This window comes from Agelaius tricolor, unplaced genomic scaffold, assembly GCF_023055355.1.
Source record: "Agelaius tricolor isolate 1412-34295 unplaced genomic scaffold, bAgeTri1.0.p SCAF_13, whole genome shotgun sequence".
Classification (NCBI taxonomy): Eukaryota; Metazoa; Chordata; class Aves; order Passeriformes; family Icteridae; genus Agelaius; species Agelaius tricolor.
The window spans coordinates 11586823-11599212 of record NW_027269273.1 but is presented as its reverse complement, the minus strand read 5'-3'; the positions used below and the strand labels follow the sequence as shown (position 1 = coordinate 11599212).

The 12390-nt window shown below is 38.7% G+C and overlaps 1 protein-coding gene across 1 annotated transcript in view; it reads left to right on the top strand.

Annotated features, from left to right (window-relative positions):
• NRG3 (neuregulin 3) overlaps positions 1 to 12390 on the top strand; it is a 344618-nt gene that overhangs the window by 233178 nt on the left and 99050 nt on the right. The window contains 1 exon segment of the mRNA XM_071438745.1: positions 3857 to 3930. Within this exon segment, the coding sequence (XP_071294846.1) occupies positions 3857 to 3930 (74 nt within the window).

Sequence of the window (12390 nt, the reverse complement as noted above, 5' to 3'; positions counted from 1 at the left end):
CACCCTCACCCACATTCACTTTATGTTTTCAAACGTATCCAACATTAAAAATTAGAGTGCTGTGTTAGTCTTATGAGTGACAGTCATATATTTGAAATGTCCCTTGGCTCCATAAGGTTGTACAAGAAACAGTTCTGGAAAATTTCCACAGAAAGTGTCTGTGATCACTTTGACTAGAACAAACATGTATTAGTACTGTTTAACATTAGCAAAAACAATGAAAGAATGAATAAAGTCTCTCATACTGTACTTACTTTTTAGGTGCAAATGTGCTTAAGTAAAAAGGAAAAAAGCCTTCTCACGAGGAATGAGAGATGTGTTTGTGCCTGTATGTTTTCACACAGAGGTCATTGTGGCTGACTTCACAAAGTGCAATGCACAATGCAGTTTGTTACTGGTGACCTCAAAAAAATCATCTGGGAAAGTACATTGCCAAAAAAAGATGTCAAGAAGACACGATGAAATAATCCTAGCTGAATTTAGCACTTATCCCTTAGGGATATGCTGTTTGCAAGCATTTCAGCAGTGCAGAGTGGCTTTACCTGTGCTTGTCTTTTCATACCGTGTAATCAGCAGGATTTAGCTAATTCCATTCATACAGCACAATCCTGTTCATATTTTTGGTCTAGAGCCTAGACAGACACACTCATTTGGGTGAAAATCTGAATGCAAAAGGAGAATTCCTTTTTTTCCCTATTTACTTTGCTTTTTTTCCCTATTTACTTTGCAAAGAGGCTGCAATTAACACCACTTTTAGACCCCTTTGCGTGGTGTGCACTTAAGCCCAGGCCTGCTGATGCAGCGCCGTGCTTGGAGCTGTTCCTGGTGCTGGAATGGATCTTAGCCTGTCCTCTCCAGCCTTTGCTGCAAGGCTCCCACCTTCACATCAGATCTTTTGCTTTGCTACAGGCAATATCTTATCCATGTTATTTTTATTTTCTATTTTTTTCTTTTTTTTTTTAATGGTGTCTCTAATAAACATTAGTTTGTCTCAGAATTGAGTGATCATTTCTGAAACCATGAGCTGCACCTTAGCATTTCTCAAGGTTTCTCTGGTAACTCATGGCTTTTTTATTGCATCCATAAATATGTATTTGATCATTCACACTGCATATGGCAATATTGAGTGACCTCATTTGGACTTTGCTGAACTTGTGTATGTGTCACCACAGTGCTGCTTTCATAGGGTTTTCTGCAGTGGGTTGTTGTGCTTTCTTACCTAGAGGTGTGATACCAATGAGCAGCATGTGTGCATATCACATCTGCCTATTTAGGACACATGGTAGATGCTTTTGCTAAGATTATGGGATGCCACAACATGATCAACTTTTATCATATTGTAGCATTATAACTGTCAAATGTATATTCTGCAAGGCTTAAGGATTTAATATGCACAAGTTTGAACTGGGGTGTCATAATGGCAGAGAAATTACTGCTATTATTTGCTTTCAGATATTTAAAAAAGAATTTGTTAAGGGAAGCTGAAGACTTAATTTTTATCTTTGCTGAAAAACTTAATGCAGTTTAAAAAACCAAGCTATGTTTGGCCATCAAGTTGTAGAATAATTGAGGCTGAAAAAGCCCTTTAGGATCTGTAAGACCAAACGTTAACCCATGTCTAAACCTCAGCACCACATCTACACAGCTTTAAGTACCTCCAGGGATGCTGACCCCACCACTTCCTATGGCAGCCTGTTCCAATGCCTGACCACAGTTTCAGTAAAGGATTTTTTCCTAATGCCCAATCTAACCCTTCCCTGGTGCAGTTTGAGGTTATTGCCTCTGATCCTGTCACTTCTTACCTGGGAGAAGAGACCAACCCCCACCTCACTGCACCCTCTTTTCAGGGACCTGTAGAAGAGCATAAGGTCCCTCCTGAGCCTCCTTTTCTCTGGCTAAACCTGCCCAGTTCCCACAGCATTCTCCTTTGTGCTCCACTCCCTTCACCAGCTCCATTACCCTTGTCTGGACTCACTCCAGCACCTGAATGTTCCTCTTGTATTGAGGGACAGAGAACTGGACACAGGATTCAAGGTGCAGTCTCAATACCATGATAGGTATTATCTGAGTGTGAGGTTATGGTGTTGCATTAAAAGATTGTCCTTTGGAGTATCATCCACCTCTGCACTAAATTTTGAAAGAAACACGTTCCCCTTGTGGCGTGTTGGTCACAGGTACAGGTAAGTGAAAATGTCCACGTGCACTGATGAGCTCTTGGCACAGCTATTCAGGAGATACCACTCTGTGACTCTCCTCACATGCCTTTATTACCAACACTTTAGGTTAGAGGGTCTTAAGTCTGTAATATGGGATTTATAACCAGGGCAGGTGCAAATGTGTGTCAAAAAGTGAATAGAAAATGCTCAAAGAAAGCAAGAATCCCCACCAGTGCAGGTTGTACTTAAGCTTTGGTGTGGGGTCTGCCAGCTCCTCTCAAGACTGTGCAGAAGGGTTTCTTTTTGATGTGAGGCAGCTTCTGCTGTTTCATAATCAGAGGCAGAAGATGCATGGGTCAGTACCTGAGTACATGTGGACTTCACTTTTTTCTGACAAGTGGACAGTTATAATTAATTGAGCATTTTTTCTTTGACCAATAGCTTATGGCTGCTGACATGGGATCTGAATGAAACAAAACCTGAACAGTTTTTTCAAGTCAGTTATTTTATAGATAAGGTGATCTCAAAGCAGTACCTCATATCCATCAGGGAGAAAGGCCAAAAGGGAGGTTTTGAAATATTATATGTATGGGGGTTTGAATCTTTTTTCTTACTGCAGATTTTTTACTACATCTTTGGGTCTGATGGGAACATATTTTACATATTTTTCTCACAAATGTTCTTCCTAATCCCTGAGTCAATGCTGGTGAGATGCACTTCTCATTGAACCATTAATTTATAAAACCAAAAGCGTATTAAAAGGCAACATTTAGAGGAGGCCTGAGTACAAACATTGTGAAGGAACAGATAACTTCTTCTCCTGACATTATCCCATCATTCAAGCTGCAGTTGTCAACCCTAATGAAAGGTGGTGATGCTGATTTGAGCATATTGCTTATGTGATGTGCAAGAGCTTTGGGAGATAAGGAATCCCTGGTGCTATCATTTATAATTAAAGTGTCCATCACTTTCCTCTGAAAAACTGCTTGACGAATAAATAATTAAAGATCTGATTCTGATACACTTAGTTGAAATGAGACTTCTGAGAACAGTTCAAAAGCAGCAAATGGAATTTCTTCAAAGTAAGGCTTCAAGATAAATAATAGTATTACAATCTCAGTCAAAGCCAGTTCTTGTTTGTTGAGGCAGGAGGGTATTCTGGTTTATGTGCTTTAAAATCTAATCTCACAGGCATCTTAAACTTCCTGCTTGCAAACAATGCCTGATGATGTCTATCTAAGCACAGTATAAACTGGTATTAAAATTAATGGCTATCTAACTGTTCCCTGCTTTTTCAGACAGCCAGAGCATAAGTTGTCTGTCTCATGGTTTGTGCAGCATGGAAGCTTTATAAAGTGCTATGTTACCTGAAGAGTTTATTTTACTTGCAGATATGCATACTTTATACAGATTTTTTTCTTTGGTTGTTTCACTGAGTTGATATTTAAAAGAATGGTTATGCTAGAACAATGTTTGTTTTCATAGTTTCTAAAATGATGGAAAGGTTTGAGGGGAAATTTTTTTGAAATACACATTATTTTACCTGCTTCCATTGTGTTCCAGTAATAACCATGCTCCCACTGGAGTGCAAATAACTTGCATATTGTGGAGCTGCGGTGTTGGCAGGGTTGGTTTGGTGCCTTGAGATTAACCTTTCACTGCCGCATGCGTATGTTTGTCATTTATCCCCTTTTCCTCAGGTGCAAAGAGGGCTACCAAGGAGTCCGCTGTGACCAATTTTTGCCGAAAACCGACTCAATCTTGTCAGATCCAAGTACGTCAAATGTTTTTCTTCTATTTCCAATCCATGCTGGAGGCTGCTCTTGCCATGTGAGATGACCCTTTGCCTGTAGTCAGACAGTCCCTGCTGGGGGCCACTGCAGATGTGTGTCACAAACAGGGATGCTCTTGCTGGTAGGGTAAAACCACGTCATCCAGTCTCTGTTCCTGTGAAACGTGCTGCTCCAGCAGGGCACGTGGTTCCTTGTGCTTTGGAATAATACTGTCCCTGCTTAGAGCCAAAACATTTGTGTTTCTCTACTTTTGAGTCAACAACAAATAAAATTACATAATCCAAAAGGAAACCTGGTATAGAGTGCAAAGTGGTTCCTTCAAAAGGAAATAAATGCACATTGTGTGGCACTGAAGAGATTATAATCTCCTTGAAAATAGATTATATCAGTTTACATGGAAGTTAATTATTTTTCACTTTGACAAGTCATTTGCTGTCTATTTGCATAAATAATAAATAATAAAGATGTACTTTCAGATAGTACTGTGGAGACAAAGTAACTTTCTACATGTCAGAATAACATCTGCGTATATCTTCTCTTACTCCACTGTTTCTCTTTCTAAATTCTCTTGACTAAAAAAACTATGCCAAAAATATTATCCCAGATGAATTTTTGGAAGATCAATCCATTTAATTATGTTTATCTTACATTTTTAAATGAAGTGACGTACAACAAAGGGTCATATCCAATCTCTTGGTTTTGTTCATATACCTGGAAACTGTAGCATATTAAGTCTTCTGGTTTTGGGTACTCTTTAAGATTAGATTGTAGTTGTTTTGGTTTTTTTGGTTTGGTTTTTTTTTGAAGAGCAATGCTTGTTTTTCTAGTCTTTGTGCTTTTTAATTTATTTTCTTCTGTTTTTCCATGTGAAAACCAGTTTCCAAAGGCACATGTTGCTTTGTAGTTCTCTGTGTTGTGTAGCTTCCATTTCAGTTTGCTTTGTGTTTGGTTTATTTTCTCCTTAGCTTGACCTTTAATGGTGAAGTGCAGAGCTTGTAGTGAATAGGCAGATTGTACCTCAGCCAAGTTGTATGTGCATGTGTCAGTACAGAAGCTGTGTATATGTCAGAGAAAAAGGTAGTTTGTATCCTGTGAATCTGGGAAAGGACAGCTGATGAACAGCAGGACAGGGTGGTACCTGTCTGACCTGGTTTTCACAGGGGACTCTGGCTTTACTCTCTCAAGAGTGGAGGTTAAAACCATGCAGATCCAACACAAAGCCCCAAAAAGGCTCCCAGATTGGGCTGCATCTAACAAGACCAAAATCCCCACGGTCTTTATCTAGTGCAGACAGTATTTTTTTCTTTCTTCATGTTGGTTGCACAGACTTGCTTCTCTTTTTTAGGAGATGCATACTCAAGTTGGGTTCTGGCTGGATTGCTTCCAGAGCATTTTTCAGCCACATGATAGTGAGGCTAAGTGCTGCTGAAACAGCCTTTTTATACCTTCTGAAAACAAAACCCACTTTTTTTCTTTTGATTTTGTTGAGATTTTCTTTCCAAATTGTATTATTTAGAGTATGTACATAGGAGGGGCTTTGGCTTGACATTGTCATGGGTCCACTGGGCACACCTGTGGCCCAAAAGGAGCCTCTCTTTTAGTATGGATGAAGAAGGTTAACATGAGTTAGATATGTTTCTAGTCAGTTTTGAAATTTATCTTGTATTTGAGCCTTGTCTGTTTTCAAAAGAGGAAAATACAGGACCAGTTCAGGTCCATTTCTGTGTGCTGGCATAATGTGATATACCTCAGTGTGTGTGTGTGTGCACATGCACTTGTTCTAAGGATGTCAAGCCTGGAAGGAAGATAATTGAACTTTCTGCTGCAGCTGGACAGTAACAACATTTTGTTCAGGAGTTAAATCAGTTATCTTCCTTCTGGTGAGAGGAAAAAAAAGTTATATCATGCTGATAAGTAGCACTCAGTAGCAGAAGTGTTTTATTTGCATAACCTGAGGAGTGTAAAAAGTATTTGACACAGTAGTCAAGCACAGTATTATCATCTTCAAAGGCTCTGGGTTTGCACTGCCAAAACTTAGGTTTGTGGTTGAATGTGTTTGGATTAGAAAGAGAATGGCTGAAGGGTGAATTTGGAGGTGGCTTCAGGAAGAAGCAATTTTTTAAATGCAACACTAAATTTCTGAAATCTGGAAAATGCGATGAGGACTCTTTTGTCTGGGCTGCATGGAGCCAGCACTGGCTGGTGTCAGTCAAGCTTTGTGAACAAGTCCAGCACATTTGAGTTTCATGGGATTGCTTAGGGTGTTCTGGTGTGAATGTGCTGTTGATGACACATCTGCTAGCATTTAGCTTATTTGAAGTTTGCATGCATGAAGTACTGAAGCAATGTTTTTGTCTTACCTTGCCTGTGATACCACAGGTTGTATTTTCAGAATATACCCTTGTCATGCCTGGGAAGTGAATCTGTGCCAGTCACTTGATAAATAGCAACAATTTTGTTATAAAGTTGTTACTTATGTACATGGGCCAAAGCATCTTGATTTTTTTTTTTTTTGTCGTTGTTTTTTAAATAGCCTGCTAAAACAAACCAAGCTTGTTCAGTGTAGCTATTATCTGCATGTTATTTTCATATTGGAAAATAGTGTGTTATGGCCCTGCAATACTTTTAACACCAGCTTCTTACTTCATTCTAGATGTATGCTAGGCAGGTCTCGGCTTTGCATCACAGATATTAATACAAATTATGTATTGCTTAATATGGATTAATGCATGCCTAGATCACATCCATGTAGTTTAATTCAAGTAACTGATGAAGGTATTTAAGATGATTCTGTTTTCAGGAAACACTTCTTGAAACTACTAGATGGTGTTTCAAAGTTCCTGAATTGGCATCCATGGTTTCTTGCAGTCAGATCTGCCACTTGCTACCTTCCTTCAGCTCAAAGATAGGAATAAAGTCCTAAGGAAAAAAATTTAAAACACACACAGGTACCACTGTCAAAACACTCCAGGCAGAGGCTCTGTGACTGGACCTTTATGCATCACAGGTGTAACAGCTTCCACTTCCCTTAATATCTCTACTCTTGGCAAGGTTTTCTGGCTATAAGAGAAACTTGTTGAAAAAGAATCCAAAACAGTCCAAACACAAGTAGCTTGAGAAGTTTGGTAATCTTGGAATATGAGAGAAACTTGCCTAAAACATGGGAGCCTAACAAAATAATAATGTCACCTATAGAGCAAAAGACTGCATGGCAAAGCCACCCAGGCTCACAGGCTCTGTCAAGAGGAGAAAATCTGTCAGCCATGCTAACAGTGTGCAGGAGAAGTCCCTGAACTCTGTCTCAGTCATCTTCTCCATTATATGGAGGAAATAATAATGGGATAAAAAGAACAGAAACAGTAGTCACATGCTGGACGGAAAGTATATTTAGAATATTACTTCAGCTTACTTTGTCTGGGCTACATCCTCTGTAAATACAGCTAACAGCAATGGTAGAACACTTCTATTTTCAGCATTTTAAGTACAACCTTAATGTAACTTAATGCACAAGAAATTTTTCTGTAGTCCTATGTGTATCTGTAGGGTTGGGAACTTATTTATGACATAAATTGTAGAAATGTTCTCCTGTATTATGCTTTATTGTGTTCTGGAGCAGACCTGTGTAGCCCAATGACTCCTGAAAGGTAATTTGTATGTAGGCTGCAGATATTTCTTTTAATCTGCTTTTTTACTGAGGCAAAGTAAAACCTTTAGAGCTTTGACTGTTCTGTAGGCATAGTCCAAAGTGGGGAATGAGACATTGAAAATGAATTTATCACCTAACCTCATTTTACCAAATTGTTCCTTTTTACCTACAAGTATTTTGTTCTTAGCATTGAAAACACTTTTCTATGTAAACTGTTTCTATGTAAAACTGTTTCAGTTTTACAGTGTTCAGTATTATTTTTTTCTTCATCATATTAACATTCCCATTTGTCCCATTTGACTCAGAAGCTTGAGTAAAGAGGGATCCCCTATCAAATATTGGGGATGTTATCCAATCCTTCTGCAGAATTAATGCATTATTTCCTAGAAGAATAAAAGTGGGCTGGAAAGCTTATAGATTACCAGACCATGCTCCTGCTGTTGCAGTCAGCCCCATCACATAATTTCTTCAGTAACCTGATCATATTTCACTCACAATCTGTGTGAACCAGCCACCAGAAAGAGGGTTTGTTTGGCATCCCTGCTCTGAGGATTTCAAGAATTTTCAGCTTCCAGACAAAACTTACAGCAAAATGTGTCAATTTTTTGTGCTTTGTTAAAATGCTTCACTTCAACTTTGATTTTTTTTTTCTCTTGGTTTCCATGTTGTTATGTTTGAACTTTGTTAAACTGGCTTTTTCAAATGTCAAAAGTCTTCTTCCTACTGAGTGAGCTATAGCCTGCGGTCTTAGAGCACTTTAACCTGTGACAACATGGCACACGTTTCTCTTTGAATCTCATCAAAGAGAAACCTGCAAGTGTCATATCTGGAACCTGCAGTTGCTCGTTCTTAGATTACTGTAGCAAAGGATCAAACTCCCTCTTCTGGAAGACTGGGGCTGTTGATAAGAAAAACAACTCTAGCTAGGTTACAAATGAAAAAATGTCTTTCCAAAAATGTATTAAAAACCCCAAGACCCCCACTAATGTCCTCAAAAAAAAAAAAAAAGCTCCCCAAGAAAATCTTAGGCATTTCATTTTATTTTTTATTCCTCCTCTCTAGTTTTGTGTATGTGAGATCATAGGATAATTTATGTTGAAGGAGAAGTCTGGAGAACTCAGGAAGTTCAGCCTCCTGCTTTGAGCAGACATGGCTTTGAAGTCTGTGCTACTGCACTGGACACCACAGAGGTTTTTTGCAAAGGGACTCTTATCAAATGGAGGATAAGGAGCATCAACATTGTGAAATATTTCTAAAGTATATTTTCAAATAATTTAAATACATACAATGAATCTTGTGCTCCTCACCGAATGACTGATTTTCTAGGGCCTGAATAATTTTTTTAGTAAAACTACTTCACCTTTCTGAATTTGTCAGAGTTCTTTCTGAATTTGCTTTTTTCCTCCTATTTTGATTTCTAGAAGGTATAGAAGAAAATAAGATTTTGCTGTTGGAAGGACTTCAAAGGTTGCATGAAAATAGGGGCAATTAGGAGTGGGAGACTATCCAGAGCTGGATATATTTGAGTTTTGTGGAGGAAAAGTCCTTCTTAAACAGATTTAACATGGGACTTCCTTAATCCCAGACAGAACTTTTGAAATCTAGATCGAAGTCTAAATTTTGTGGCTTAACTTAGTCTTAAAAACAAAAGGTTTTAAGTCCCTCTGCATTAATTTTTTCATCTGTTCCAGACTTTTTTTTTCAGAAAAAGCATATGAAGAGAGAGCTTGTAGACCAAACTTCTTTTAGAGTGGCTGTCATTTTATCAAACTAATGGCAGAATGCCACACCACCAGTGTGTTCACAAAAAAAACATTAACTTTGCTCTAGGATGTTAAGCTTTTACAAAAGTTAAATAATCAAAAGGTGGTATTCTATTGGCTTGTACAATTAGGTTTTAAGAGTAAAAGATAGGGGGACTACAGTCAAGGGAAATCCCCCAAAAAAGACAAGGCAGTAGAAGATCTGTTAGCCTCCATCAAGTGGATCGGATGTTTCTCTCAACTGCAGTCTCTTCATAAAGGTGTGTAACAGAGTTCCTCCAGTTCAGATGCATCACAAATCAACCTAGGTGAGTCCTGATGCATTAATGGATTGAAAGGAAGGAATTGCCTTAATTGAAATAGTAATAAAGAAGAAAAGCAACACAGTCTCTCCAGAAGTTTCAATAAGTTTAACTGTAGGTGAGAAAAAATGCCTCAAATGAGAGACAGGCTGAGGAATATGAAACATCAGCAAGGTAAAATAAGAAAAGATATCCCTGAGGCAATGAGGGACATTTTTTCCCTCCTCTTTGATCATCAGGCATGTAAAGACCTTGGGATATGGTCAATAAAAGATGATGTGTTTTCAAATCTGAGTTGTTTGGAAGCTGTAAAATTTTACATTCTGTGAGTAGTATGAAACATCTTGATTTGTTTTGTTGCTGGTTTTGTTTTCTTTTCCTTAAAATAAGAACTTAGGCTTTATTCTGCAGAGCTGGAATGGAATGTTCCAAACTAGAAGTGTGACATTAACAAAGGTTCAGTAAAAGTGTTCACCAGTGATAACTGGAAACGTGAATGTGTTCGTTATCAGAATGTCCTGAAACATTAAAGTCAAAGAGAGATTAATTGAAGTCACAGATTTGCCACTAATGCCATGGGCAAAGAAAATCAGTGGCAGTTTTGATAATGTTATTTCTTACAATCCTAAAAGCAAAATTTAAATTCGTGGGAAGCACCTAATAATATTTGATTCTATGGATAAGCTAACAGTGACTTGTCCAGAACGTGCAGTATAGATGGTTTGAGTAATTTCTTTAATTTCCTGTTTTCTCTGTCAGTACTGCCAAATAGATTTTCAAAATCAGAAGGATATTGGGAATCCTCATTTTTCTAATGAGGGGGGGAGAGTCTTTGAATTTTGTGTTGCTCTTCTCAAGTCAAAACAGGGAAAAAAAGTGCATTCATGTGAGTGCTGTTGCCAAATATTAGGCTGAATTGCTTTCATTACTTTTGTGTGCAAAACAGAGGTGGTTTGTCCCTACTTTCTTTGAATTGCCAGTCCTTTTGGAAAAAAAAAAAAAAAACAAACCAGCAGTGGGTTTGCACAACTACTCCCTCAACCTTCTGGCTTTCTGTCCAGAAATATTAGTAAGGGGGTTACAGTTTATTTCCATTTAATATTTCAGTTTTAAATTACATGTCAGCCTTTGCTAAATTCATGTGAATCTTTATTTAGGAATTACCTGAAATAACATTAAAATAAAAAGTCATACAGTTTTATTTGGAAAGATAGAAAAAAATCAATCTGAATTAGACCAAAATTCTTACATTAGTTTTAAAGAAGCATTAGTTCCTTATTCTTCTCTGTTCATCTCTTCTCCTGGAGGACAAGAATGTATTGGCATCTGGTTACTCAACATTGTTTTATTTTCAAACTTTTAATTTGAATTATTCAATTATGTCTGGTTTTGCTGTGGCTTTTACACCATAGATGGTCTTCTGGAATTCAGCTTGTGCAGGCTGCATCTTTGTAGACATTCTTACTAAGCAGCTGGAATCAGGCAAATGCAGTATCTTTGACAACAGGGAAAAAAACTCCAAACAAACCAAAAAACCATTTGTTTCCTCCTTCTTCTTCAAAAATTGCATGTATGTAGAAGGATAATAATGAAATTGAACAAGTCATTTTATATGGAGTCAGTACAAATCCTAAGGAAGAAAGAAAGTGGGATCTCTAGCAATAGAAATCCCAGCCAACAAGAAGTTTTCATCAGCATGTCTTTCTGTAAGCCATGGTTGCTATAAACAAAAAGGAAATGAAAGCCACCTCACGCAGGGAGTTTAAAGGTTGCCTTTCCAAACTACCATTCATCTGTGAAATGTGGGACTTGTGTCTAGTTAAGGAATTTCCAGATCTTTGTGTAGTGATTTTTGCAGTTGTACTTTAGGGCCGTTGACCCTCTGCTGGTGGAGTCTCTCAGCTAGGGCTGGTTTCCCAGTGCCCAGCAGATGGCTGTGCATGGAGGGTGCAGTGTTACTCCAGGACCGCGGCTGGGAATCGCCGCTCCCGCTCCGCCGCCAGCCGGGAGCGTCCCGGGGCCGCCGTGGGAGGCGGCGCAGCTCTCCCAAAACAGGCACCTCCTGAGGTGATGAGCCTCTGAAACAGCCACTCCTCCTGTCCCTCTTGCAAACACATTGCGAGTTCCCAAATCTGCTGTTGGCCATTCTGTGGCCGTGCAAGTACAAATACAGTTGAGGTCTATGTTCTGTGACACCCTGGAAGTCCCTTATTTCGCCTGTTACCCTCAGTAACTAACTCCTCTGACTTGTGTGCTCTTTACTGACAACATGTTACTGTTGGTGTCAATCTCCCGTGGACTTTTGGAAGGACTTTCCTGATTTTGCCTGGATGGATAAGGTGCAATCACTGACTTGTCAGATCATATTTTTGGACCTCCTAGGAGAAAAATTCAGCAGTGTAGTGACCATAGTTCATGTTCAGGGAGAAAAGTGTAAGGAAAGATGGGCCATCATGAAATGACATATAGGAGAGTTGCACAAAACATGACTGTAACTTAGCTGAAAACATTCATTTTGTCAAGTTCTTGTCTTTGTAAATTAGCTGCTCAGTTGTCCAAGAGGATCTTACTTTAGCAATACTATTTCACTTTACATCACAATTCTGATGTTGAGTTCTTCATGGCTGGTTGAGATGGCACGGTATAGGTTTCTTTAAGATGTTGTTCCCTGTTGCAGGACCTAGTAAGGACACATGGAGAAAAGAGATGGGTTTCTCTTATTGGCAGTTA